This window comes from Gambusia affinis, linkage group LG20 (assembly GCF_019740435.1).
Source record: "Gambusia affinis linkage group LG20, SWU_Gaff_1.0, whole genome shotgun sequence".
Classification (NCBI taxonomy): Eukaryota; Metazoa; Chordata; class Actinopteri; order Cyprinodontiformes; family Poeciliidae; genus Gambusia; species Gambusia affinis.
This window is the reverse complement of record NC_057887.1, coordinates 18,218,987-18,244,801: the sequence shown is the minus strand read 5'-3', so window position 1 is coordinate 18,244,801 and position 25,815 is coordinate 18,218,987. Positions and strand designations below refer to the sequence as shown.

At 38.0% G+C, this 25,815-nt stretch overlaps 1 protein-coding gene across 2 annotated transcripts in view; it reads right to left on the bottom strand.

Annotated features, from left to right (window-relative positions):
- The window catches only part of aclyb (ATP citrate lyase b), a 28,582-nt gene extending 3,992 nt beyond the window's left edge, over positions 1 to 24,590 (bottom strand). Inside the window, exons 1-25 of one of the 2 annotated variants that reach the window (XM_044102046.1) lie at positions 24,434 to 24,590; positions 21,537 to 21,715; positions 21,170 to 21,292; positions 18,090 to 18,152; positions 16,103 to 16,293; positions 15,554 to 15,633; positions 15,318 to 15,448; positions 14,375 to 14,493; positions 14,027 to 14,163; positions 13,465 to 13,526; positions 12,564 to 12,681; positions 12,154 to 12,308; positions 9,429 to 9,522; positions 9,153 to 9,209; positions 8,729 to 8,758; positions 5,878 to 6,019; positions 5,001 to 5,169; positions 4,819 to 4,923; positions 4,427 to 4,623; positions 3,949 to 4,030; positions 3,756 to 3,866; positions 3,550 to 3,677; positions 3,387 to 3,480; positions 2,377 to 2,531; positions 701 to 851 (exon numbers count right to left, since the gene is read on the bottom strand). In XM_044102046.1, the coding sequence (XP_043957981.1) occupies positions 701 to 851; positions 2,377 to 2,531; positions 3,387 to 3,480; positions 3,550 to 3,677; positions 3,756 to 3,866; positions 3,949 to 4,030; positions 4,427 to 4,623; positions 4,819 to 4,923; positions 5,001 to 5,169; positions 5,878 to 6,019; positions 8,729 to 8,758; positions 9,153 to 9,209; positions 9,429 to 9,522; positions 12,154 to 12,308; positions 12,564 to 12,681; positions 13,465 to 13,526; positions 14,027 to 14,163; positions 14,375 to 14,493; positions 15,318 to 15,448; positions 15,554 to 15,633; positions 16,103 to 16,293; positions 18,090 to 18,152; positions 21,170 to 21,292; positions 21,537 to 21,692 (2,850 nt within the window). In that variant the 5' untranslated portion in view covers positions 21,693 to 21,715; positions 24,434 to 24,590. The remainder of the gene's footprint in view (positions 1 to 700; positions 852 to 2,376; positions 2,532 to 3,386; positions 3,481 to 3,549; positions 3,678 to 3,755; positions 3,867 to 3,948; positions 4,031 to 4,426; positions 4,624 to 4,818; positions 4,924 to 5,000; positions 5,170 to 5,877; positions 6,020 to 8,728; positions 8,759 to 9,152; positions 9,210 to 9,428; positions 9,523 to 12,153; positions 12,309 to 12,563; positions 12,682 to 13,464; positions 13,527 to 14,026; positions 14,164 to 14,374; positions 14,494 to 15,317; positions 15,449 to 15,553; positions 15,634 to 16,102; positions 16,294 to 18,089; positions 18,153 to 21,169; positions 21,293 to 21,536; positions 21,716 to 24,433) is intronic. The other variant, XM_044102047.1, reaches the window with a different exon arrangement.
- Positions 24,591 to 25,815: the final 1,225 nt, after the last annotated feature.

Sequence of the window (25,815 nt, the reverse complement as noted above, 5' to 3'; positions counted from 1 at the left end):
AAGTTTGTAACATTTAATTAACCATTTCAGGCCGAGCGTATCGGCGATGATCCAGCCAAATTTGCAGTACCGTAATCCCGCCACATGTTGCGCTATCTGAAAAATTCCAGCAGTTTCTGAAAGGGGAGGCGTTGCGCTTTCCAGGAGATATCGGATTATTACGGTAATTTCACCCCTGCTGTAGCGGGGAGTGAAATTAATCTGATAGATTCTCTTAACAGATAGATATTGAAAGTTCCAGTTCTTATGGATTAATTAGCAATATATATATATATATATTTACTCATGGGATATCTACAGAACTACGCACAATTAAAATAAGCCAAAATATCCAGGCAGAGATTTTAAACTTAGGTCATAAAGGGTTAATACACTCTGTTAGAAAGCAATTTATTTTCTCCTAAGACCTTTTTTGGATGAGAAATATTAACGGAAATGAACTGCTAACGTCACAAAAGATCAAATTTCTCTAAATCAATTTAGAATAAAAACCTGACAGAAATTTTTTTTGTAATTTTTGGATTCAGCTGTGCAAAATAATCCTAATTCAGCTGAAAAAATAAACAGACTGAACTGACAAAAGCAATTTTTTTGTAACCCAGTGTGATAAACAGAAAGTATGCCGAGACATTTCTGACATTTTAAGTTGAAATGTTTCAGTAATTGTCGGATTATGAGAGATGTTTGAACAGTTACTGACGATGGTGAGCAGCCCAGACGTGAGGCTGGAGATGAGGTCTTTGCCAGCACGAGCGCAGACGATCGTGTTGTGAGCGCCGGAAACGGCGGGTCCGTGATCAGCCGTCACCATCAGGCACATCTCGATGAACTGACAGGCGTAGCGCGGCAGCCTGAACACAAAAACAAGCGGCTTTAAATGTTCAAATTTCAACTCTTTCCAGATCATTTCTCAGTAAATCTGACATGATGATAAATTGTCCCAGTAGTTACTGCGATAAATGACAATAATATTTAAATAATTTTCAATTAATACATTGATAACGGTATAAAGTACACGCTCAAATACTAATAAAATAAAATTTTGTATAGAACATCATAATAAACTTATTATAAGAACTTTAGATGTTTTCTTATTAGGCTGAAAACTATTTGCAAATATAAACGTCCAATATAAGACAATGTAGCCACCATCTCTTAAAAACAATTTATTCTGATTATTTTTCACTAGAATTATAATGTATACCTTTAAAAAAAGAAAAATCTAAGAAGGAGAGAGAATATGAAACATTTGTTGATTTTTTTTGCTCTGCCATTTTTTCTTTTTGGATTACTTTAAGGCTAAAGAGTGTTGATTGTATCTTTGTTTCCAACAAAAGGGAAGATAATAATAATAATAATAAAGAAGCTTTAGATGTTAGTCCAACCCAAAAAACTAATATTAAGAACTAAATATTTGTTTAAAAATTGCAGATTTCTTGCTGTGGACATGTATCAAAAGGTAATAAGAACTTTGATTTATTAATAAATTAAATTAGAGATGTTTAAAACACCCCAGTTTTACCCTTTTCTGCACCATTTGTTTAATAAGAGTCAATAAATCTTAAAATAGAGTACTGTAAAGTTTAGTAATAAAAAATAAAAATCACACGTTTTTATGACTGGTGTCCTCAAAAATGCATTTCAAATGGGCAGCATTTGTTTTTGTGGGGCTACAGTTCCTGTGACACACAGTCACACAATTACATAAACAAAGAAGTAAATAGTTCCTGTTGTCACTTTTATCACAACACAAAATATCACGATAAAAGATGACAGTCGCTCAGATCAACTTAACGCTGGAACTGGTCGATGTTTTAAATAACCAAAGAGACAGCCTCCAAAACCAATAAATAAAACAACTTACAACTGAAACCATAAATGAAATGGATTATGATGAATCAGATATTATCGAGCTCATCCCAACTTATGTGATTAATTACCTGCTCAGTTCTCAGCCTATTGTTTGACCCATCTTTAAGATAAAAATTCACAAAAACAAAAGAGAAACTATCCCTGGGGAATAAACATGGCTGCATGCCAGATGAGGCAAACCAGCTAAACCAAAGATAAATGGGAAGGGCAACTTGTGTAACCTCAGGTAAACAGGCAGGTGAGGCCATGATGGCTGTCGAGTGGGCGGAGCTAAACTGGGACACATAAAACTGACTGGGGCAAACTGAGAAGGGAGGAAAAACTGGAATTAAAACATGAGCGGTTCATTTAATAATAATATTCAATCAGCACGGGATCAAGTCTAGAATATTTCTTTAGTTTTCCTGAAAAGCCTCTCCGTGGATCAACTGCCAGACTTTAGGAACAAACTAGGAAAAACAAAAGACAAACGTCACTTTTTCCATCGGTTTTCATGACACCAACCTGCGCTGGAACCAGAGCAGGCCCAGAACTCCTCCAATGCCCATCTCCTCCTTAAACACCTCCGTGATGGCCATGCCGGCGTAGATGAGCTCCTGGCCTCGCTCGTCACAGATGCTCGTCATGAAGGAGGCAGGCTTACGGATCAGGCCCAACTCCTGGTTTGAAAAAAATAAATAAAATAAACATCATTCCAACACTTTGCACTGGTAAACCACCAGTATAAAATATATACTTATTTATCTAAGATTTATAACGATTATTAAAATCTTTGGCTAAAAATTATAAACTGTAGATTTAAAAAATTACATATAATAAAATAACAAATGCATGTTTTAGCTATTTTGCAGTTTTTTTCTTGGCACAATTGCACTTAACTTCAACTGATTCATACTAAAATTACCAGGAATTTTTATTTAGATCCATTTTTCTTATTAGGCTGAAAACTATTTGGAAATATAAACATCCAATATAAGACAATGTAGCCACCATCTCTCAAAAACATTTTTTTTCTGATTAGTTTTCACAATAATTATTACGTATATTTATTTAAAAAAAAGGAAACCATATAATGCAGAGACAATGTGAAACATTTGTTGATCTTTTACTCTGGAAAATTTTCCTTTTGGATTGATTCAAGTGTTGATTGTATGAGTTTCCAACAAAAGGAAAAATAATTTTAAAAGACTAGTTTTTGATGTTTTTTGACTTAAAAGAAAAATAACTAAAAATAGGAATAAAATATTTGTTGAAAAATTACAGATTTCCTCATCAAAAGTTGTGTTTTTCTAAAAGGGTTATGTAATATTTGTGGCTCTAAGCCAGTTTTATTTCTTCTACTCTTTACAGATCCCCGTTATGGACTTTCTTTGCAAACTGAAGTCACGGCAAATATGTGATGCTTTCACTTTACCCACAAAAAGTCACATTTTAATATTATTAAATTATGTGCTAAAAGATCTCATTACAATCCTCTTGAGTTTACACTTTATCAAATATTGAAGGTTTCTCACCCGAGCCCAGGAGTAGTCCATGGGTACAGTAGGAGGAGGGACTTCCTGTGCAGGAACGATTGTGCCCTCGGCCACCAGATCATCATAAACGCTCCTATTCCATTGCATACAGTTAGTAAAAGCCCCAAAAAACAAATCACTGTTAAAATGATTCATTCCTCACTTGATCACATCGCCCAGCTCATCGAAGCTCTTCGGTACGTACGCTCCGGCGTCCCTCAGAGCCTGGTTCTTGGCCACTGCGGTCTCTGACGCCTGGTGGGCACAAGCTCCTGCATGGCCGAACTGAACCTGCAGGTGGCGGTATCACCTGATGAACCCAGTTTTCATTCCTAAGCTGCTTGATTTCCTAATATGGTTAAAACTAACCTCTGAAGAAAACATGGTGGCACATGTTCCGATACACCAGCACACGACGGGTTTAGTGATCACTTGGTCTTTGATGCCCTGGCAGATTTTGTACTCATCTGTGCCTCCAATCTAAAAAACGGAGGACGATTATAGAAATGAGAGGCTGCCACAAACAATCAAGAACACGAGGAATTAGTGGAGTGACTCCCACCTCTCCCAGTACCACGATCATCTTAATGCCTGGAGTGTCCTGGTAGCGCAGGACATGGTCCATGAAAGTAGTTCCTGGATATCTGGACAGCAACAAATATTTAGTTCCACCTCAAGTTTAAATCGTCGCTCTTAAAGGGGCCCATTATTAAAAATTCACATTTTTATACTTCCATTTGGGTCTCAACTGCTTCTAAAAAACCTCTGGAATATAAAGTTGCAAATTAGTAGCCACTGCTCCTCACCTAGCAACCCTAGTCCGTTACCTAGCAACCCTAGTCCGTTACCTAGCAACCCTAGTCCGTTACCTAGCAACCCCAGCAAAGTTCCATAACGGACAAATTTTTTTAGACTGCAAAAACTCAAATTTATGTAAATAAATTTGACATTGGTAAGATTTTGTGTTTTTGCAGTGTAGACCTATCTTAACCTGTTCAAGGAATAATGTTCAAGGATAATTTAAAAGAAGGTGGTTGTACCTGTCTCCTCCGATGGCTACGCCTTCATAAACGCCATCTGTAGAGCGGGAGATGATGTTGTTCAGCTCGTTGGACATTCCTCCAGAACGAGACACGTACGCCACGCTACCAGGGCGGTACAGTTTGGATGCCAGGATGTTGTCCAACATGCCGCCTGTGTTGCCGATCTTAAAACAACCTGGCTTGATCCCACCAACCTGGGGTTCACAATGAAACATAGCAACTAAATCAGGGTTTTTTTGGTTTCAATAGATTAAATTTGAGACCTTTTGGGACAATTTTGGAGAACCTAGGTTAGAAAATCTGTTATTATTTAAGGACTAAAAATTATTTTACAGTTTTTGACCCCGTTTGGTTTTTAACTGGCATGTTTGGTGTGTTAAACTCTGTACCGTGGCAGGACCGATGATGGTGACGCCTTTCTCGTCTGCGATCTTTATCAACTTCCTGGTCTGAGCTTCTGGGATGCCCTCAGCTATGATGGCGATGGTGTGAACCTGAAAACATCCCAGACAAACGTTAGATTGATGCACATTTGTCTGGATACTCAGTTACTCACAGCTTCTCACTGTACCTGTGGGTACTGCATGGCCTCTAGCGTGCTGTCATAAGCTGAACGCAGGGAAGCGAAGCTGATCATGACGTCCACTTCGGGGTGCTTTTTCATGGCGTCGGCCATGTTCTTGTAGACGGGGACCAGAATCTCTTTGTGGCCCCAATAGAACTTTTGTTTGTGATCTCCACTGAGAAATACAAAACGGAAACATGAGTAAGTTTCCACTTCATTAAACTTTTCCAGAGATCAGAAGGTAACTCTTTGTAGACCAACTGTGCTAAGCATTTCTAATTGAAATTTAATGCTGTTGGTTATTATTATACTTTGTTAATTTGAGTTGATATAATAAAATTAATCACACAATTAGGATACTATCTTCATCCTTTCTGTACAGCAAATCTGTCCTGGCATCACCTTTAGTATATGGTAAGCCCAAAATGCAAACCAGGACATGATTTAAAAAGTAAATAAAATAGAAATAAGTGCTGATGGAATAAAATTACATCTTCAAGTTAAAATGCTTTTTAGTTTAACTGCGGTGATTCATTCTGAGTTTGCTTGGCAGATGGCAACGTTTTCTACCTCACTGCAAAAATACAAAATCAGTTTCTAGTCTTGGTGCTCTTGAAATAAGATAAAACTAACTTACAATTAACTTTTTTGGAAGATATAGGAGCTTGTTTTAAGTAAATAATTCATTAATATTGATGAAAAATACTAGTGCCATTGGCAGGTTATTTCACTTATAACAAGTGATTTTTCAAGTAAATATTTTTCCCAATGAAACTAACACTTTTTCACCAATATGAAGGAATTATTTACTTAAAACTAGTCTCCATTTATTGCTCAACAGTTACTAGTTTTATTATAAACTAGAATATGCTGGGAAACCTACGTGAAAGGGTAAACAATGGCAGCCACAGAGGGTTGGTCTCGGGAGCACACATAGTCAAAATCCAGCATGCCCTGCACGGCGCGCGTCTGCATGCCCCAGACGATGGCCTTGGTGTGACTGCTGAACAGTGTGGTTGCTTTGGCTGGTGGGAAAAGATAAATAAAATAAACATTCAAACTGTTATTTTAAAAAGGAGAAAAGCCAGTTACAAAAGGATGGGAGTTGAGGTAGGCTGGGAAAACTGCAGCGATGGGAACGTCAACAAGCAGCACAAGAGGGATCTCAGTCTGAGGACAAACATGGAGGAGGTGGAGGAAAACACCGCACCAACACAACAAACCACTTCAAAAAGCAATTTTACACCCAAAGCTACCTTAAAAAAGGGAATTTGTATCAACAGCCAAACATTATTAGCTCAATCATTTATGTAGCAAATACAACAAAACACGGCTACGTTCACACTGCAGCCTGAAGTGAGTCAATTTCAAGTTGTTTTTTTTTTGGGTCAAATTGGAATTTTTTTGTCGTGATCGTTTAAACTTCCAAATACAGGGGACTTGTATGCAATGTCCAGTGTGAACTATAAACAACCTGAAAGTGTCCTGCATGTGCAGTAGAGGGCGCAATAACCTCACACATGGAGCGCGAGCTCAGTGATTTGCCAACCGCCATAAAGAAGAAGTGGATGCTAACGGTGGAGCATAGCTTATGATTTTGAAGTTGTTGTCCAACCAGAGCCAGGATATTAACAACTTAATCCTCATTATCGCCGCCAGGGTTTTTGTTTTTCTTCCCGCTTGGTCGTATCAGGACACAGAATAGTGACGCTTATTGAGTGTTAATGACGTTCAGGTCGGATGAATTCAACCTGGACGTTCAGATTCAGGTCAGATTTGAATCGGATGCGTATGGGATGTCTGGGTCGCATTCGAAAAGAATCCGACCTGTGTTGCTCAGACTGTCATGAAAAGATCAGACGCATGTTGCATTAAATTAAAAAAAATAAAAAATAAAAATGGAATTGGTCACTTCCGGCTGCAGTGAACACAGCCATATCCACACCTTTAATGGGATTCATTAGAGACTTCACAATCATAAATGAGCAATATTGGTAGATTACATATTCTCCCCTCAGACTTTTCTACCTCTTCTCTGCAGAACATCAGTGCAGGTGAATTTGCTCCGTCAGCAGCCCAACCCCCTTGCAGGGCTGAAGCTGAGTTAGCAGGGAACCAGACGTTCCTCTAAGCTTACATTTCATTTGTTCTGGCAGAATCAGTTTTATCTCCTCTCAAACAGCCATCTTTACTGTCTTAAAGCTCCTTGGGCAAATAATTGAATGTACAATGGTAGCATTTTAAGGAACAAATGAATCATTTTCCTCCTCTATTACATTTCAGAGCTTGTTCAAATCACTGGATTATGTCTTAATTCACATAAAGTGAGTATTTTGTTAAAGTACCGCCTGGTAATTGATATAATTAGCAAACTTGTCAAATTAATTTGCAGTTTTGAAAAAGCCGAGTGACCTAAATGATGCTTTGCCTATCTAAAGCGCAAATAAAACACTGTTTCATGCCGCCACCATTCATTAAAAAGGTTTTAAAGATTCAACCATACAGGCCCTTAAAAATGTAAATATCTAAACTCTGAGGCTCAGGAGAACTTTCAATACTCTGAAACATATCCAAGGTGTTTTTTTTAAATCTTCATGTCATATTCGTGTTCAATAAACTTTGTTTCAAAAGGTATGACTCTACACATCCAGTTGGTTCAGATGGTCTCACTATTATGATGAAGGTTATGAATAATTAGTTTTTAATTATACATATCGAGCTGTTAATTTCAGGGTGAAATTCTAAAAAATAATTTCAAGTATTAAACAAACTGGTGCAAAAGTTTAAATTTGTTGCCTTGTATTAAGTAAAATCCATTTAACTTGTTTATGTCGTCTTCAAACACCCAATTTCAGAAAATTTTATTTTTGATCAACAAAAAAAGTAGCTAAAATATTTATTTTTACTTATATCAGCAGCTTATTGACGACAGTTGATGTGTGTTTAAAGTAAAACCTGCAGAGGAGCTTTTGTCCTAAAATCAGTAAGAGTGTATAATAGTTGTATGCATTATTTTGAAAATGTTCACATTCAATTCAGACTTAAGCACTCAAGTTTTTGTTTTCCTGTTTTACATGAATCAAGTCTCTTTCAACGCATCTTAAAAAGCTCCACAATTAGCATTAAAATGTCCATGATTGAATGCATACAACATGCAGCAATAAAAATAAAATAAAAAATAGTCAGTCTCCAAATTCTTTACCTTCTGTTAAGTTAAGACGGATGAAAGTGTTTATAGATTTTTCATAATGCCTGACTAGTTGGGGACGTTTTCAGATGAAGCTTGCCTTAAAGCTGCAGTATGTTTAAAAAACAAAACAAAACAAAACGTAGGGTGATTGACAGCGTTAAGACCGGCCTCCTGGCTCTGATTGGTTGTTGCTAGTTAGCACCTCAAGCAGACAGAGGAGCTTGATTTTTTTCACAGATTAAACTGTCAACATAGTGACAGTATCAACAAATATATTTATATATATATTTATAGAAGTTACATACTGCTTCTTTAAAGAAACCACATCCTGTTTTCTGCACTATTCTAATTCAGTCGACTTTCTTTTATAGTTTCTAAGCATTAAAAACTCAGTCACTAAACTTTAATCTGTGGAGGAGTGCATTAGGTCTAATTTTATTGTAAAAAAAAATAAGGTCAGTTTAAGAATAAACAGAAAGCAAGGGGGCAAATGAAGGTCAACAAAAGGGTTGGGGGGCTGGAGGTTTCTCACATCCATCCATACCTCCACTGCAGACCGAAGAAGCTTGAGCTTCTGCAACATCACAGGAACAGAAATTATGACAATAAAAACAAAGAAAGAAAAACAAAAATAATTGAGTCTGGCTTTTCTGCACTCATTAACACTCCAAAAACGCCAGGGGAACTGCGTTATGTCTGCAAACACACCCTTTAAAGCACAGCAGAGGAAAGAGTGTGCAAAGCTCAGCTGCTACAGGCCATGCCTCTCTGCTGCTGCAAGGAGCAACATCTAAAAGATTTGCCATTAAAAAACTAGATCTGCTAGCTGGCGTCGAACCTGTCTAACAACTTTTCTTAATCTTAATAGAAAAATTAAGTGATTTTAACATGTAGGGGTACCATTGTGTAAATGTGAAGCCTAAAAATGCAGCCGATCGCAGTGAGAGCATGGCACACCTCTCGCTTACCTTTCCAACCATCTGTGACCACATTCTTCAGAGGCCACAGTAAAGAATGAAGAGATTCTTAGAGAAACAAGCATGGAAGAGCATAAATGAGGACAGTTGGAGCAGCAAAACCAAGAAAAAAAAAAAAAGGGTAAAAATACAAAAAATAGTTTGCAGGGATAAAGGAGCAAAGGTAAAAAAAACAACAAAGGAGATAAATGAGAAAAAAAAGCGAGATAAATTACAGACAACTAATTATTAGTGATTAATATGTGGGACTGGTACAGTCATAAATACCTGGTGGAAGGCCTGCTTTCGACTTTTTGGGCGGGGTGACGTCATTTGTAGTTTTGGGTTCAGAGAACGAAGCCGTTCTTGATGAAGCCGGAGTCTGAGAGACAGCAGGGAGAAACGATTTAATGGAACCAGAACCGACTGAAAAGAGCAGCGCAACAGGAGATTCTTAAGAAAAGTTCTGCCAGTTACACTCAAGATTGTACCGACTGCTTCATTTTAAACCTGCATAAATGATGCTTTACACCTTGGAAAATAATTTTAAACAGTTTGCACAATAAAAGGTTTACTGTCTAAACTAATATAAAAGAAAGATCACTTAATATTTAACAAGTCTGTTCTTGCTTGGACAAACTAAAACTGCACAAACTGGTTTCAAGGATGATACATGTCAAAGATTAAACTTGCATGACAGGACTCAGAAAATCCTGTAAATATCAGTGTTAAATACCAAAAAGTAAATTTTTGATAACCTTTTCTAACATCGTTATTTTATTCCATTAACTACTGACATGTCTCTGAAATTCCAAGCAAAAATTTGGTATTTACTTGGTCAAAATAACAAAAACGATGCAGTGCTTTCAGACCTCAAATAATGCAACGAAAACAAGAGGTTCATATTAATTTAGAAACAACAATACTAATGTTTTGACTCAGGAAGAGTTCATAAATCAATATTTGGAGGAATGACCAGGAGATTATAAAGCGGTTCAATGCAGTGGACTCTTCATTTTTTTCCAGAGCTTTCTGTTTGTGAGGTGAAAAAAAAATGATTAAAAAAAACATTAGCCAACTATCACAATTAATACTTAAAGACATCATGGTGAAATGTTAAGTCTCTTAATTTTTTCCATAGCTGTATATTGTATAATGTTAATTTTGTCACCATTTATACAGACTAACAATTATTGCTGTTAACTCTCCTACAATTAATAACAGCCATTTAATTACCGTATTTTTCGGACTATAGGCACCTATTTCTTTCCCACGTTTTGAACAATCCGGTATATAGCCCGGTGCTGCTTTTCTGTAGATTTTTCTTCGACCACCAGGGGGCTCTTTAGCAGGAAGTGAATCATTGGAAGTCAAAATTGGAAATCAAAGAAGAAAGTGCTGCTTTTCATTTAGAACGGCGGTTTTCAAAGTGTGAGGCGCGCCTCCCCTGGGGGGCGCCAGAGCACTTTAGGGGAGGCGCGGTGCGAGGGAAAAAATAAACCGGAAAAGCTATCTGCTTGCTGTCTACTGATGTGAGAGAAACGTCTTTTACGCACACGATCAACTCTGTGGATTTAGGAAAAAGTTGGTACTGTGGGGTGCGCGTGTGGAGCGGGGATCAGTGGAAATGTTTCCCACCTTAGAGGATGTTTTGGCCAGTGATGTCAGTAATGTTACTGACTTCGGACCACTTTTTCCAGTAACGAGTAATCTAACGCGTTGCTATTTCAAATCCAGTAGTCAGACTACAGTTACTTATCAAAATCATTTTTGTGTTACCATCTTCTTTTGTTATTTAATCGTATTTCCTCTACTCGTCTTGTCGAGTGACCGACGTCTCTATGTGACAGAAATGTAAACAATGGAGGGAGATGCGCATTTTGTTGGTGAAAAATGGAACTATTTTGAGTTTCTGTCGACAAGTCCGTTTGTTATAAGCGGCTTTGGACTTAATTTTTTTTTTTTTTAAGTCGCTTGAAAATTTAACGAGTTGCTGGTTGCGCCTTTTTGGGCTCGTTTTTGAACGTGAAGTTACTCATTTGGGCTTGGAAATAAGCAGAGACTCAATAAATCCCAGAATTTGTCCGTCATTAACGTAGTCTTACTCAGTCTCTCCCTGTCCATCATTTCTAGGATGATCCGTCCCGCTGTGTTTTTAATGTCAAGTTAATATATGAATGACGTCGAGCTTCGCGTTGCGCTCCAGAAAACTGCAAACATCGAAACCAATATGAACAGCGCAATAAACGTGAAAACAGCCACGAATAAACGTGTCCGGAGTTGGAAATAGTTATAATGGCAAGTTAGCACCGTTATAATTATTAATATTACTGTAAGTGTCACAAATCTGTGCAACCATCTGAGCTGTGGAGCTACAGGAGGAGCTCTGTGCGCTGCGCTGACACCAAACGCAGGGCCGTAACGCAGAATCGGGAGACTGGGGGAGGGGGGGCTTTAAAATCCTTCTTAGAGTTTTCCAGACAACAGAGTAATCAGTAGTCCGATTAAAGTTACTTTTTCAAAGTAACTATGGGGGGTGTGGGGGGGCGCAGCAGGCATTGTGCTCCTTGGAGGGGGGCTCACCCTTTCATACTTTGAAAACCCCTGATTTAGAACAATCACATGCTAGCAGCAGGCACGACGGAGAAATATTTTCAAACTCCATCATCATGGAAACAACAAGAAGAAGTTCATATGATGCAGCTTTTAAGTTGAAGGAGATCGATCTGGCAGTACAGATCGATAGCCGCTGCACGTATTAAGCTCGGCGTGAACGAATCCATGGTTCAGTGTTGGAGACGTAGGGCTGCGTCCTTAATAGCAGATTTAGATCACAGTGAAAAACCGAGAGCGGCGGAGATACCAGCGGCTTACATATGTACGTTTCCTGATGTTTTTTTAAAAAAAACGTTGTGGGTCCGGCTGATAGTGAGATGTCTATAGTCCGTAAAATAAGGTAATAACTGACCAATAGTTCCTGCACTAGGAAGCTATGGAGATGAAGTGAACATACCATGGGGCTGTTGTTGGCGTTGAGGAGAAAGTTGGCGGTGTGGACGGCAACTGGAGGCAGGTTGGGGATCGGCCGGTGACCCAGAGCCATGCCTACGATGGCCGTCATGTGAGTCTCAGTTCCAAACACATGAATAGGAATACCTGTGGTCTTCCCTTTAAAAAACAAACAATACGTTTTCAGATCATCAGCAATCGGCATGACTAAAGATAAATGCATGGATGAGTTTCTCTAGATCTCGGTGGGACATTAGTTCTTTTAATCCTGGAAATGTTCTCCAGGTGATAGAAGGCCGACTTCGTAACCGTCTTTATGTGACTCTGATTGTTTGGGTCAGAATCCATCACTACACACCTGATTGCTGGTTTTCGTCTTTGAGGATGTATGCATCGTTAAGTAATTAAACTCACCTACTTCCCCCATCACCCTCAGGCCTTCCTGGTAGTTGGGCCCGCCACGCCGCACAAATATGCTGACCTCGTGCTCCTTTAGAGGACCTTGGTAATCTTTAATGGCCCTGACGATGCCCTGAGGGAGGAAATGGGCAGCTCAGCACTAAAATGTGTCCAAAAGTGAAAGCAGTTCAATCTATAAAGACAGTTTTATGGATTAAACCTCTTCAAGAACAGTAAACTCAGATTTCAATATAAACTGTTAAGATTTTGTTTGATGAATCACAGAAAGTAGCACATAATTTTCATTAAAGAATTAAAAATTAAACGCAAAATACATTGACACTTCTAATGAACAACTGAACAAGCTCGAGAGATCTTGTTCACTTTTGTAAACTTTTGTTTGATGCTGCTGAAAAATATTTTATAAAAATTGCCCATCTCTTTAGGCCTTCAGGCCATAAACTGTCACAGTAATTATTGTTTTGGAATATTTTCAAGTAGTGCAATCTCAAAGAGCAATGTCTTTAATTTTATAGACACCACCTAACACCGAAACCTGAAGATATTTTAAAAATACAAAGCACAACAACCAAAATAATAAATATATAAAAACAGAAATAAAAACCAAACAACTGGAACTACAAATAAAATGTACTATGATGTCTCTAAACAAAATTTTCCTTTAAAAATTAGAAATGAAATTATCGAGCTCTTTTTTACTTATCATGCAATTCATTGATTAATTGCTTATTGCGACAGACTTAACTTCTCTAATTTGGCAAATACTTTTTATTTCTTAAGAGATAAATACTGCCGTTTTCTTCTGTTTAAAGTTAAAAATGACAAAAGATCCTGCGATTTTAGATCCTGGGATCTAAGTGTGATTGAAATAACTAACTCTGTTAACATGTTTTACCTTGAATGTAGCTGCAACGTTGGTGAAGTTTGCAATACTTCCTCCTATGATCAGCACTTTCCCTACAGGGAGAAAAATAAAAACCAGATATTTCCTGATGAAATCTGACATCTAAAATGCAGAGAGCAAAGCAACATCCACTCTCAATATTGACCGCATGACATCTCAGGAAAACAATTATTTAAAAAGAAAGCTTCTCCCCACTTATCAATAATAAATATCTGGTTTATCCAAAACAAGTTTAATTTCCTTAAAGCCATTTCAACTCTAGCCTTTTTTTTTTAAAGGTTTTATTGGCTCTAGTGGATTTTATTTGATAGTTAATTGACAGGAAAGTGGGTAATGAGAGAAGGGGGAAGACATGCGGCAAAGGTCGCCAGGCCAGGAATCGAACCCGTGACGTCCGCGTCGAGGACTAAGGCCTCCTTATGTGGGCTGTGCTTAACCCCTGCACCACCACAGCACATCCCAACTCTAGCCTTTTTTTAAAAAAAAAAAAAAACAAATAAAAAAATAAAAAAACTTTACTTAGAAAACCAGCAAAAATTTAATCTGTATTTACCTTCAGGATGTTTTTCTCGAGTCATCAGAGACAGGATGGTTTTTGCATAGTCGTAGGTCTGCTGTTCACTGGGCGCACCAGAATACTCGCCATAATTGGCCAGCTCATCCACGCCACCCAAGTCGCATATCGTGTCGCTAAAAACAAAGGAAACATTCAGTTACTGATCAACAGATGATAAAAACGTGATGGGGTGCCAGGAATTGTAATCAAATCTCACACAAGCCTGAGATGCTTTCAAATTTCAAGCTAGAAGAAGGAAGGATAAAATGTGAAATATGTAAAACTATATTGAGTTTTACCAGAAAAATAAAGAAGCTCAGGAGATGTTTAAAGTGACTGAGCTACCTGTAGACCACAGAGGCGCCTCCTCCAGCCACCATGGTCCAGATCCTGCCTTGAGGGTTCAACAGGGTCAACTTCAGACTGGCTCCACTCTTTGCATCCAGATCTGCAATGTAGGCTTCCTGAAATTATTAAAAAAAGTCAGTAAAGATGGAGACATTTACTGACAAACACCGTTAAAGCCGTTTTCACATCGGATAGTCCAGTAGATTTGATTTGATTGGGGGTTAAAGTTGAAACCTTTGTTACATTTTCAAACTGCACTGGGTCCAACGACCCAAACTAACTGAAAAACCTGTTCCCGCCATCGCCTGCGGGGGCGCTGCACCGAGGCGGAAAGAAATAACTAAGACATGCAGGGCAGTGTGCCTTGAGGCTCAGGGTTGGGAAACAATGTTGTAGACAAACGAGTTAGTTAATGAGCAGTTTTCTGTAATCGCTGATTATCAATCTTTTAAGAAGCTTAACCTCGATCAAATTTTTTTTGTCTAAAATGTTGCTCAATATAGCAAGAAAGTTGTTGGGTTGACAACAGTGAGGTCACTATTGCTAATTATAAATGTGCAGACATAATTTGGTGGGCCGATCTGTCAGTCAAACCTTCCTTACCCGAGAGCAAAAGAGGACATTCTTGATTTTTAGACCTTTGTCAAGCTAGATAACATCAGTGGATAAGATTGGCTTCACATGTAAAAATCAGCTGATCACAGATCTCACAAAATTAAGGAAATTGGCACCAATAAATCGATGCACCCCTAAATTAGAGTCTGATTAAAGCGGACTAGACTGGGCTGGTGTGAATGCACCCTAAATCTTATTAGTACAATAAATAATTCTCCTCAGAAGATGAATAAACAAATAAGCACCCGACACCTCGGTAGTCATTAATAGTTAAACGATGAAAGTGAAGCAAAGGTGGGAACCTGAGGAGGATAGTTGAGCTCACCTCTGGGTACGCTTCTCTGCCGAACGGAGGAGGAAACTCCACGTCACCCCACTTCGCCTTGCAGATAAAATCTGCTGTAGCGTCAATTTTGGCTGCCATGTCGAGGACATACACTCCATCCTTTGTGACGACTAGTCAGGGAAGTGAAATTATACTTTTTTTTTTTACATTCTAGCCACCAATTGTCAAAAACTTTTTTGATTTACTCAATCTAAATAAGATAATAAAATGTTTACCAAGAGGGTTGATCTCAAGGTAGGTGAAGTAGAGGTCCTCATACAGGTTGAAGAGTCCCACTATAAAACTGGCCAGGACACTTTAAGAGAAAAAATGGATTGGAGTGAAAGGTTTTGGTAGAAAGTGAATCTTATTGAGAACACCATTGACATACATCTCCTGTTTTTAAGAGATAAAGATGTTTGGTTGAATGTGTCACTGAAGGTCAAATCTGCAGTGAAAGGTTGGGAATCTCTGTGCTTACAGGATGTAAAGGTTATCTTGACATTTGAGTGTTTTTTAAATCTTTTTTCTTTCCTTACACAAGAACATTCACATGGGGAACAACTCCTCTTTTTCAAGTGTCTCAAAAGGTTATAAAGGAAGACAGGAAGGAAATGGGTGAGGTGTCAAATTTATTTTCAGCTCTGAACCTTATCAAAATAATCTGTGAACTCCTTCCGCACTGGTCTAAAAACTAACAAAACACAAATTTCGGTACGACTGGCATTCCATATTTACTCCCCAGAAGAGAAAGTATAAATATTGACACAAATACTTGTCCGTACTCTTTCTTGTCATCGGGAACGTGTGTGAGGAGCTGCTCTTTGACTTGGGCGTCGCTCAGTTTGTCGTCCACGGCGACGGTCAGCCTCTGGGCCTTGGCGTCCACGTCACCCACCTCCACTCCGCCTTCGTGGTGGAAAAGTACGTGGTCGGCCTCGCGCGTGGCGTAGATGCAAACGTAAAACTCCTCATCCTGTACGAGTTAAACACGCGAGCAAACGAACACGTCACGCTGCTTGGACAGGTTGTGATAAAGCAAGTCAATATGAACATCAGCTTTCAACTCTGTTTGTTCATCTCAGGAAATCTGAGATGAATCGTTTATCCTGACCCACGGGTCACTTTAACCATTCCGTATGGACCTTACCAGAGGGGCCGCTTTTCATTGGCTGATGCCCATTCTACGTGGTCACGTGGTTGGCGGTCTCACAAACACACGCTTCCCGTTAACTAAGTACAGCATAATAGCAGTACTGATACAACTTCTGCACAGTCTTACGTTAGCTAAACAGCTCAATATGCAATGTATACTGTAGCTGACATACACTAAAGATTTTATTTTAGCAGAAAAGGCTTTGGACTAAACTGTTACTCGTGTTAGCCACAATAGCACAAAGTACAGCTAGTCAATCAACCATCGCTGTGTTCAGGGAAGCGCTGATTAATAATCGAGAAATAAATATCAAGCCTGGAAACTTGATATCGTAATGGACTGAATATTAACGTAATCTTTGCTCGTCTTGCGGGGCGCAGGCGGTTGCCACGGTAACAGGTGTGCTTAAACTACAAAGAGAGAGAGTAAAAAGGTACGAGTGGTTTTGAGTTGATCACCTGTTCGGGTTATTTTACCTTTGTTTACCTTTGCTGTGGCTCATTACAGCCGCTGTAGTTTTTAAACGTTGGACTACGTTGGACTCATTTGTGACTATACGTCATTCACAACAAATATTAAATAGAACAAATAGATTTCATAAAATTTTAACAAACAAATGGCTTCTACCGCGATAATTATGTGAAATTAAATTAATTATATCCCAGCTTGAGAAGATTTGCCTTTACCTTAACAGAACTCTTTGGATCCTTCTATCAGTCTGTAGCTTCTCATATTGAAGTCATCAAACCAAAGTTCAGATCATCCATAACTGACTGACACCTGCTAGCCTCAGGTTTGCAACCAGCTTGTGACTGAGAAACCAGTAACCTCCTCCCAGATGATGATATGAACTTGTTACCTCCTCTGTCCATTGTAGTAGCTGATATATTGTGAAAATCCGGTAGAAATGATGCACTAATGGAGTCATTTTTACATAGAAACAATGCGCTACGAGGCTTTGCTTGTGAGACTTGCGGTCACGTGGGTCGGTTGTGGGCGGAGCTTGGTAAGGTCCATTAAACTGGTATTTATTTACTTTTTTAAATTGATGGAAAAATCCGAAGCTCGTCCGTCATTTTGACAGTTTGCAATTCACTCCCCTGGCTATGCGAGCTGCAGAAGAGCGGGACACTTTCAACTGTAATCAGAGAGTTCATCGCGCTGAGGTGAATTTCATCTGCGACAGACACTGAACTAAATGCATCTTTTTGATGAGTTACGGGCAGGACGCTTCAGAGCGGATCTGGTTAAGAAGCCCATTTCAAACTTTGGCTGAAGTGGCACGTTTAACAGCCCGACAGTACAAAGCAGAGAAAACTGAAGAAAACTCTACGTTGTCTTTATTGCTTAATGTCTAAATGGAGCTGGAAGATGTTTAAAGAACGCTGGGAGAAGTTACGCTGCTTATTCAAATGAAGCTCTAAAAACGAAAGCAGAAAAATCCTAATTGATAAAAATAGAAAATGACAGAATATTTTTGAAACCGTCAGTCAAAAATGACGGGCAACAAAAGATGACCTCTGACCTGACCTACAAATCAGGTACAAGCAGCAGTCATTGTCGTTGGGGTGTTGCCTGAATAGGACTCGCCGTCTAGAGTACCCAGCATTCCTTACCTGTGTGTGAGGAACAAATGGCTCAATCAGGAAGTTCTTCAGGACACCTTTTGCCCTTCCAACCTGTCGAAGACAAACACACGTCGGTTAGTTCAGCCTGGCTGTAAAGGAGCAGGAAGTTAACATACAACCCTTGGAAAGCAGCCAGCTTTCTGTGGAGAAGTGAGAATCTTGCATTAGTTTGTAGCTCAGCGGAAGCCGGTTTGGTATGTGTGAATCTCCGGCGGACTAGAATAGCCCACCGACTCCGGCGTTGGATTGCATGTCATCGTATGCAAGAAACTTATCCGCTAATGGAGCGCTATTCGAACAACTTGGCACCTGCAGTTTACCACTGCGGTTACATCATTTACCAGGAATCTCATTTTAATTTGTGTCTCCGTTGGACTTTTACACTGTATGATATTCACAGATAAGAGTGATCTGATGAAAACGAGACGCTTTCAGATGATACAAAGGTCGTATTTTTGTTAGGGCTGTGAAACGATTAAAAATTTTAATCTGATTAACCACAGGGTTACTGTAAACTAGTCACAATTAATTCTTAAAAACTTAGTTTATAAATGGGTTTTAAATGTTTTTATTAGGGATGTAAATTGATGCAACATGGGATCATTTCTCGTATCTGTGATGCTTTTATTGTAGTTTATTTCTTCATAGCAGTTTAGTGTTGCTTCTGTGACTGTCAAGATAAATTCTGCTGGATGATAAATTGTTAAAGCAGTTATTGCAATAAATGATAATATTGTTGTTTTGATACCATTTTAAGAAATATAATGGTAATATCAAAATAATAATAATGCAAGAACACATGCCCAAAGATCAGTAAACTTTAAATTCCAATGAACATTTAACACTGAAACTGGAAGACATTTTAAATATCCAAAATAAATAAACAAAACGACAAATAAATTCATTTTGAAGTCTTCGTAAACAAAATTTTCTTAAAAAAAAAAAAAATTACAACAAGTTAAAATCTGAGGATCATGTTATATTAAATAGTTGTCACCAAAAGAAGCTGTTTGGGCCACACACACAGAGACACAGACACACACAGAGACACAGACACACACAGAGACACAGACACACACAGAGACACAGACACACACAGAGACACAGACACACACAGAGACACAGACACACACACACACACACAGAGACACAGACACACACACACACACACAGAGACACACACACACACAGAGACACACACACACACAGAGACACACACACACACAGAGACACAGACACACACACACATACACACACACACACAGGTTGGGAGTCGTTTTGCTGCAGCTGCAGAGGAACCAGGCCGTCTCTCCCTTGTTTTGGATTCTTTACCTTGGTATAAAACCAATGTGTTGTCTCTGCCTGGCAGAACTTTTCACCCAGACCTGCTTCATTATTGACTGACCTACACACTCTCTGTATTGTGCACCGTATATGAATAAACCTGATTGAGTGATTTAACCTGACACTGCTTGGCAAATAGTTTTGTTTCCACAACAAGACCAAAGCAGCAAGCTGACGACTTTTATCATGCAGTTTTTGGCAGAAAGAGAGAGAGAAAAAAGATTAACAATGAATCATGACAATGGAAATGATTGAGTTTGTTTTAATTTATTGTGATATTAATTGATTTATTGATTATTGTGACAGGCCTAGTTGATTCAATCGTAAATAGGTGCTGGTAAAATTATGTTTTGTCGACTGAAATAATTTCGGGGTTCTTCCTATGGTCTTGAGACTCCTCTCTCACACGGTGTGACATCACCCCTGTTGAACAATTTTATGACCATTTATCCTAAGCAAGAAAAACAAATCTGAAACGCAAATATGCAAGTATGTGGGTACAAAACAGTTTTCTTAGGGGTAGAAAGAAATTGTGAGGAGTGGCTCTTCAATCTTGGTGAAATTGCCGTTCCAGTTTTATAATTATCCAGCCTTACTGGTTTGGTCACCTGGGTTTCTACAAATAATTGCACAAATTGGTTTCAGGCAGCGCTGGTCTTCAGGTTTGCAGCTCAAACTTAATGACAGAAACTAATTTGGTGACTGGGAGGGAAAAGTTTAAGTCAGTGGAGTCAAACTCAGTTTCATTTTGGGCCATATCAAAAATCTGAATGCTCTTAAAGGGCCGGTTGTCCCTGAATGTATTTATAAAAACCATATAAGTGTTAAAATATTAATAAATGGTTGTTCCACCAGGATTTTGTGATGGTTTTTGTGCCTTTTTGTAATAAAAATCACAAATTTTTTGATGCCAAGTTAGAAATATTTCTAAGGAATTTTTCTGATATTTGTGATAATGTACGATGTTAAATGTGACTTTTTACCACTTGACAAAGTAAGGCTAAGGCAGCATACAATTAAACCCAACGTTTAACAATTTTGAGAATAATCTGCAGAAAATCTGAAATTTATTTTCAAGATTTGTGAAAAACTGAAGGGACTTACTGATGTATTCTGGAGTATTGAGGGCCACATAAAAAGCTACAGTGGGCCAGATTTGGCACACGTGCCTCCAGTTTGACACATGTGGTTTAAAGTAACCACAGGAGCCCTGATTACTGTGTGAGAGGATGTTTGAGAAGAGACAACACTGTGTGAAACACGGATTTGTTGTGGCTATGAGAGATAGAGAGCGATACTTCCAGCAGATAACAGGAAGGCTGAACAGAGGACACCAAAAACTCTCTTTTTACCAACAGGAAACATGATGCATTTGGAAATGTTGGTAACATTTTGGAAATCTTAAGAATTAATGCAAGGGTTAATAGGATATTTGCTTACCTTCACAATATTTATTGCTAACATAAGATGCTAAAGACAGCCAAGTGGCGTTGTTTTAAAATAGCAGACTCCTCTCTCACACACAGTGTAAGGCCATCTCCATATTTTAACAAGTGGGTTAAGAAGAACTATTAACATAAGTTGGAATCAGCTAAATTTGGTTTAACCAATTTAATCATCTTTTGTTTATTTGACCCATTAATTCTCACTGGCAGATTTCCTGCTTCTTTAATTATTAGGTTAGTCACCATCTAGCTAAATCAGACGGAGAACAGTTGACTCACTGTAATTTCCTTCATTAGGTGACCTTTAAGCCATTCCTTGACTCCCTGAAGGTCCAGGTTGATGCCCACCAGCCCCAGCTTCCCACGCCGTTTAATCAGCTGATCCGGCTTCACCACCAGCCGCTGCAGGAGGAACAAGAAAAAAAAAACATCAAGGAAAAAGGCACATGAACACTATTGGCTCCATCATGAATCGAAAACAAGTCTCCAACTGTTTCACACAAGCAGAATAAAAGGCTTTAAGACATGAACTGACTCAATGTCCTGCAAATTAGGAACATGAGACTCCAGGGGCCGTGTGATTTCACTCGCTGGCTGAAACAAAATGACAAAAAGAAACAGGAGCTTCCTGAACAAGTGGACTTACTTCAGTCAGCAGCCATGGGTGCTCGTGTGCGAGAAGGTTCAAGTCGGTGGCAGGAGTCACATTAACGTAGCGGAAACGGTTCTGTACGGCAGCTAATGTGTTGTTGTTGTACAAGAACTTCTTCCCCGTCTGCTCCGATATGGCTTTCGCAGACATCGTACCAGTGAAGAGCACAGGGACTTCAGGGGAAGAAGAATAAAACTGTTAGGTTAGGTCTCTGCAACATTAGATATTTTCAACAGCAATAAAACTATGAAAAAAAACTGATGAACCAGAGACTCTAAAATAAAAAAAGAGGGACCAGTACATGCATTAAGTGAAGAAAATTATAAATATGCAAAGAGAATAAACTGCTTGAAAGGCAAGACACGTTTTACAAAGAAGACAACAGAATGCTTTGCAAAAAACTGTAGTTTAAAAACACAAAACAAATAAAAGCGAAAAGAAATCATTGACTAGAAAAAAAATACATACTTTCATCACTATTCTAGCAAGTTTCCTAGAGCATTGCAAATGTCCCACGTGAACACTGAAGTGCAAATGTTGATTTCTGTGCAAACAACAGTGTTTTTAGAAAATAGCAAATGAAGTAGGGGGGAAATAAAAGGTCCTTCGAATGCACTGCTGAACTGAATTGCTGCACCTGCAAAAACAGCAAGGAATCCAGTTACAAAACCAAATGTGGACGGGTCATCTCACAGTCAAGAGGAATGCTGCAATGACACGTCCAACACTGGAGTCTCACTGGATTATTTGTTTTAAGAATTAAATGTTTTAATCTGTTGGATTATATAAATTATCAACCTCAAGTTGCACAATAATGATTTGATAGAAATTACAGTTAAGTTGAAATAAGTTATCACATCATGTGGTAAAATCACTCACCAACATTTTTGTTCATCTCCTTGTAATTTGTTCTAAAGTGATTTATAAAGTTATTATTAGATAAAGGCCTAAATGAGATTCTGACTACATGACAACAATGAAAATGACACAATATCATAAAAACACTCACAAAACTAAAATGCTTAGCGGCATGTTTTTGTGTCCTGAGATGAAGTGTTATATTGATCTGACTCTTGTGTTTTATTTTAAAACATCATATTAATGTCCTGTTCACATTAAATGTTTAGCAGAAATCAGTGGGATATTTAACAAAAGTCATGATCAGATATTTTGATGATCTTTTTGTTGAAATAAGAATTCAAAATATTCTAAAATAAAATAAGTTGTTGTTTTAACTTGATGTCATGAGTGAAAATAATAGATAAATATGTGCTCTCTGATGAGGTGAGGGAAGTTTTTTTCTTGGATTATTTAGTTTAAATTGCTGCATTAAGTTAAAACTCACAATTCAAGATTAATGAACTTAAAAAACAATATTTAGACAACTTGTCTCTTGTTAAATCAACATTTCTGAGTTAAAACCAAAATAATTTTCTTGTTGGCGTAAATTGCATTTTCAAGGCAACAGGTGGACTCTGATTTTCAAGTTAAATCACCTTCAAATGTTTTATAGTGCAGCAGCTGAAAGAATTGTGTTTTTGGTAAAGAAAGCTACAGACAAAATGAACTGACTAAGATAAGGTTCTTGTATGCCAGACAGATATTTTAAGAGGTTAATTTTGAGTACCTGAAATAAAAATGTTAGAATAAGTAAACAAAGTACATACAAGAGCTACACTGATTTTTTAAAGAATAACATTTTATGGAATCATTCAATCCAACCATTTTACACAACTTAGAGCTTTTTTATCCTAAGCAAGAACAACAATACTCAAATGCAATCACTTAAGTATTAAATATTTTTTGCTTAGTTTTACAAAAATATTTCAACTACAATGTAAATCACTGAACAGCACATATAATCTCACACAACAGTCTGAGGGGGAAATAAATACCAGTATTTTGAAAAACAGCACTTGGCACTGGTTATCTTGCAGTCCCAGTAACAGTAACCAGCCTTTCCTGTTTGGTCACCTGGGCTTGTACAAATAGTGGCACAAATTGCTTTCAGGCAGCGCTAGTCTCCACGTTTACAGCTCAAACTTAATGACAGACACTAATTTGGTGACGGGGAGGGCAAGGTTTAAAGTATCTCAAATTAGTTTTTATTGCTACTTGAATACACTCAACTTCTGTGTCACTGATAACATTTTATGGTGACTTCTTTTCAGCTTCTTTTAAAACACCAACAAAAGATTTCTAATAAGCCTTTAATCATAATACTGTCAAACTTTCAGAGACAGATGACCCAGTTTTCATAATACTCATGTCCAATATATTGTCTGAAGCGACCAAGCCGTGAAATTTCGACCACTGTAGATGCACTTCATATGTAGGGAGCTGAAACCGGAGGCAGCAGCATCACAGAAACCACAGAAGAGAAAGGCGGTCAGTGGATGTGAACGTGGATGCTTCAATTCTTCTCCAGCTGCACCACACTTAGTGAAGGTTTATGAATGAAGCTCCTGTCCAGACTACCACACCCACTCCACTGACTCAGAAGGAAGCCAGGCTAGCTCAATGACCACATTAGCTTTTTTCTTGTTAGCTAAAAAAATTTATAAAAAGAAAGAAATAACAAAAAAATAAAATAAAATAAAAATAAATAAATAGCTGCTGCTTCAGGAAGACTTTTAGGTAAGGTTGGCTTGCTTTTCTCACAATTGTTAGCAAATTACTTCGTACTTACCGCTTTAAACCTTAACATGTTAACAAAAAACACAACAAGCATGTCCACGCAGTGTATCTATGTTACTGTCAGTGGCTGTAGTTCTGTTTCAAACTTCTCAGCATTCTGATTCATACAACCCGTAGTGCTGACAGGCTAGCTAGCATACTCTAACAGGATAAAAAAAATGGCGAAAGCAAAGTAGCTGAGGAACAACATTTACCTTGAGAATAAACGTTACACCTCCCTGAAGTGAAGGATTGGAGCCCCAGCCACAACTAGCGCAGCTTTTCCTGTCCGTTCGCCTTATACCGGAGCCAGTTTCTGTTAGCAGCTCTAACCTCCTGTCGAACCATAATCTGGCCACCGATTACACGTCTCTGCCCGCGTCTGATTGGCTGAAAAATGGTCACGTGGTGACGTGAGTTCCGCCCACATAACCATTAGTTACAAACATTTAACTTTGGATTTTAAAACTAACGTTTGACGGTTAAAAACTAAATCCAACAAAATGGGTGACCTACTTTTTATGGGAGTTGTGTTTTATTTTTAGACACAAAATTTATTAAAATCAATTGCATTTTGGAAACTTTCTTTGCTTAAAATATGCAATACTATCATAAACAGAACGTTTCAAAACGCACATCAGTTTAGATTGTTTCTGATTTGTTTAAAAAAAAAAAGTTCTGTTTTTAAAGCAAAAATTAGAAAATATACTGTACATTTTTGAAGCAGTTTACATTTGTCAATAATAGTTTCTTTTTTATTTATTTGCTACTGGAACTTCTTTATTAAATATATAATTTATATCATTCTTATTACAGTCTCCTCTCACTTTCTATTTGCTTCTCAATAATAATCCTACTACTAATACTAATAATAAATAACTATGGCTGCACAGTATATAGTTATCGCCAAATGTTAATTTTTTGACATATATTTAGCTATCGGCTCCATAGCTAAATGCAAGTTGATATAAGCACCTTGTATTTTTTCCATCTTTATTTTCAAAATGTAATATAGGTGACTTACTACTAGCAGCATTAAAATCACACCCAGTTTTACTGGCTGAGCTTAGTAGCAGTTGCTTTTAATTGCTCATTAAATTCTGTGATGCATTTGCACCAAAGAGAAATGGAGCAATATTTTATAAACTGATGAAAACAAAAGGTGCAGAAAGTCAGACTACCAATCCGCAAAGCCTCATGTTGGCTCAGTCATTGTGGTACGTGGAGATTTCATAATCTACGGTGTCAAACCAAGGGATTGTTGATCAGTCTGAGTACACCAAAATACTTCAAGAGGTTATGTTGCCTTTGGTGAAGAGGAAAGTAAGTTAGCAGCGTTGGACATTAATCCAATAATAATAATAAAAAAAAACAACAAACTTGCATGGTGACATTAAATCGTGGCCTTTCTGAGACAAAATGTGGAACATTAATATGCCATGTTTTCTTTTCCTCACAGTGATAATGAATCTAAGAAAAATATTTAGCTGGTTTTGGAACATAATTTAGAGAAAGTAGTGAAAATTTTAAACACGAGGAAATGAGATGTGTTAAAAACATCACTACCAGAGAAATCAAGGGGGGGGAAAGTCCAGAG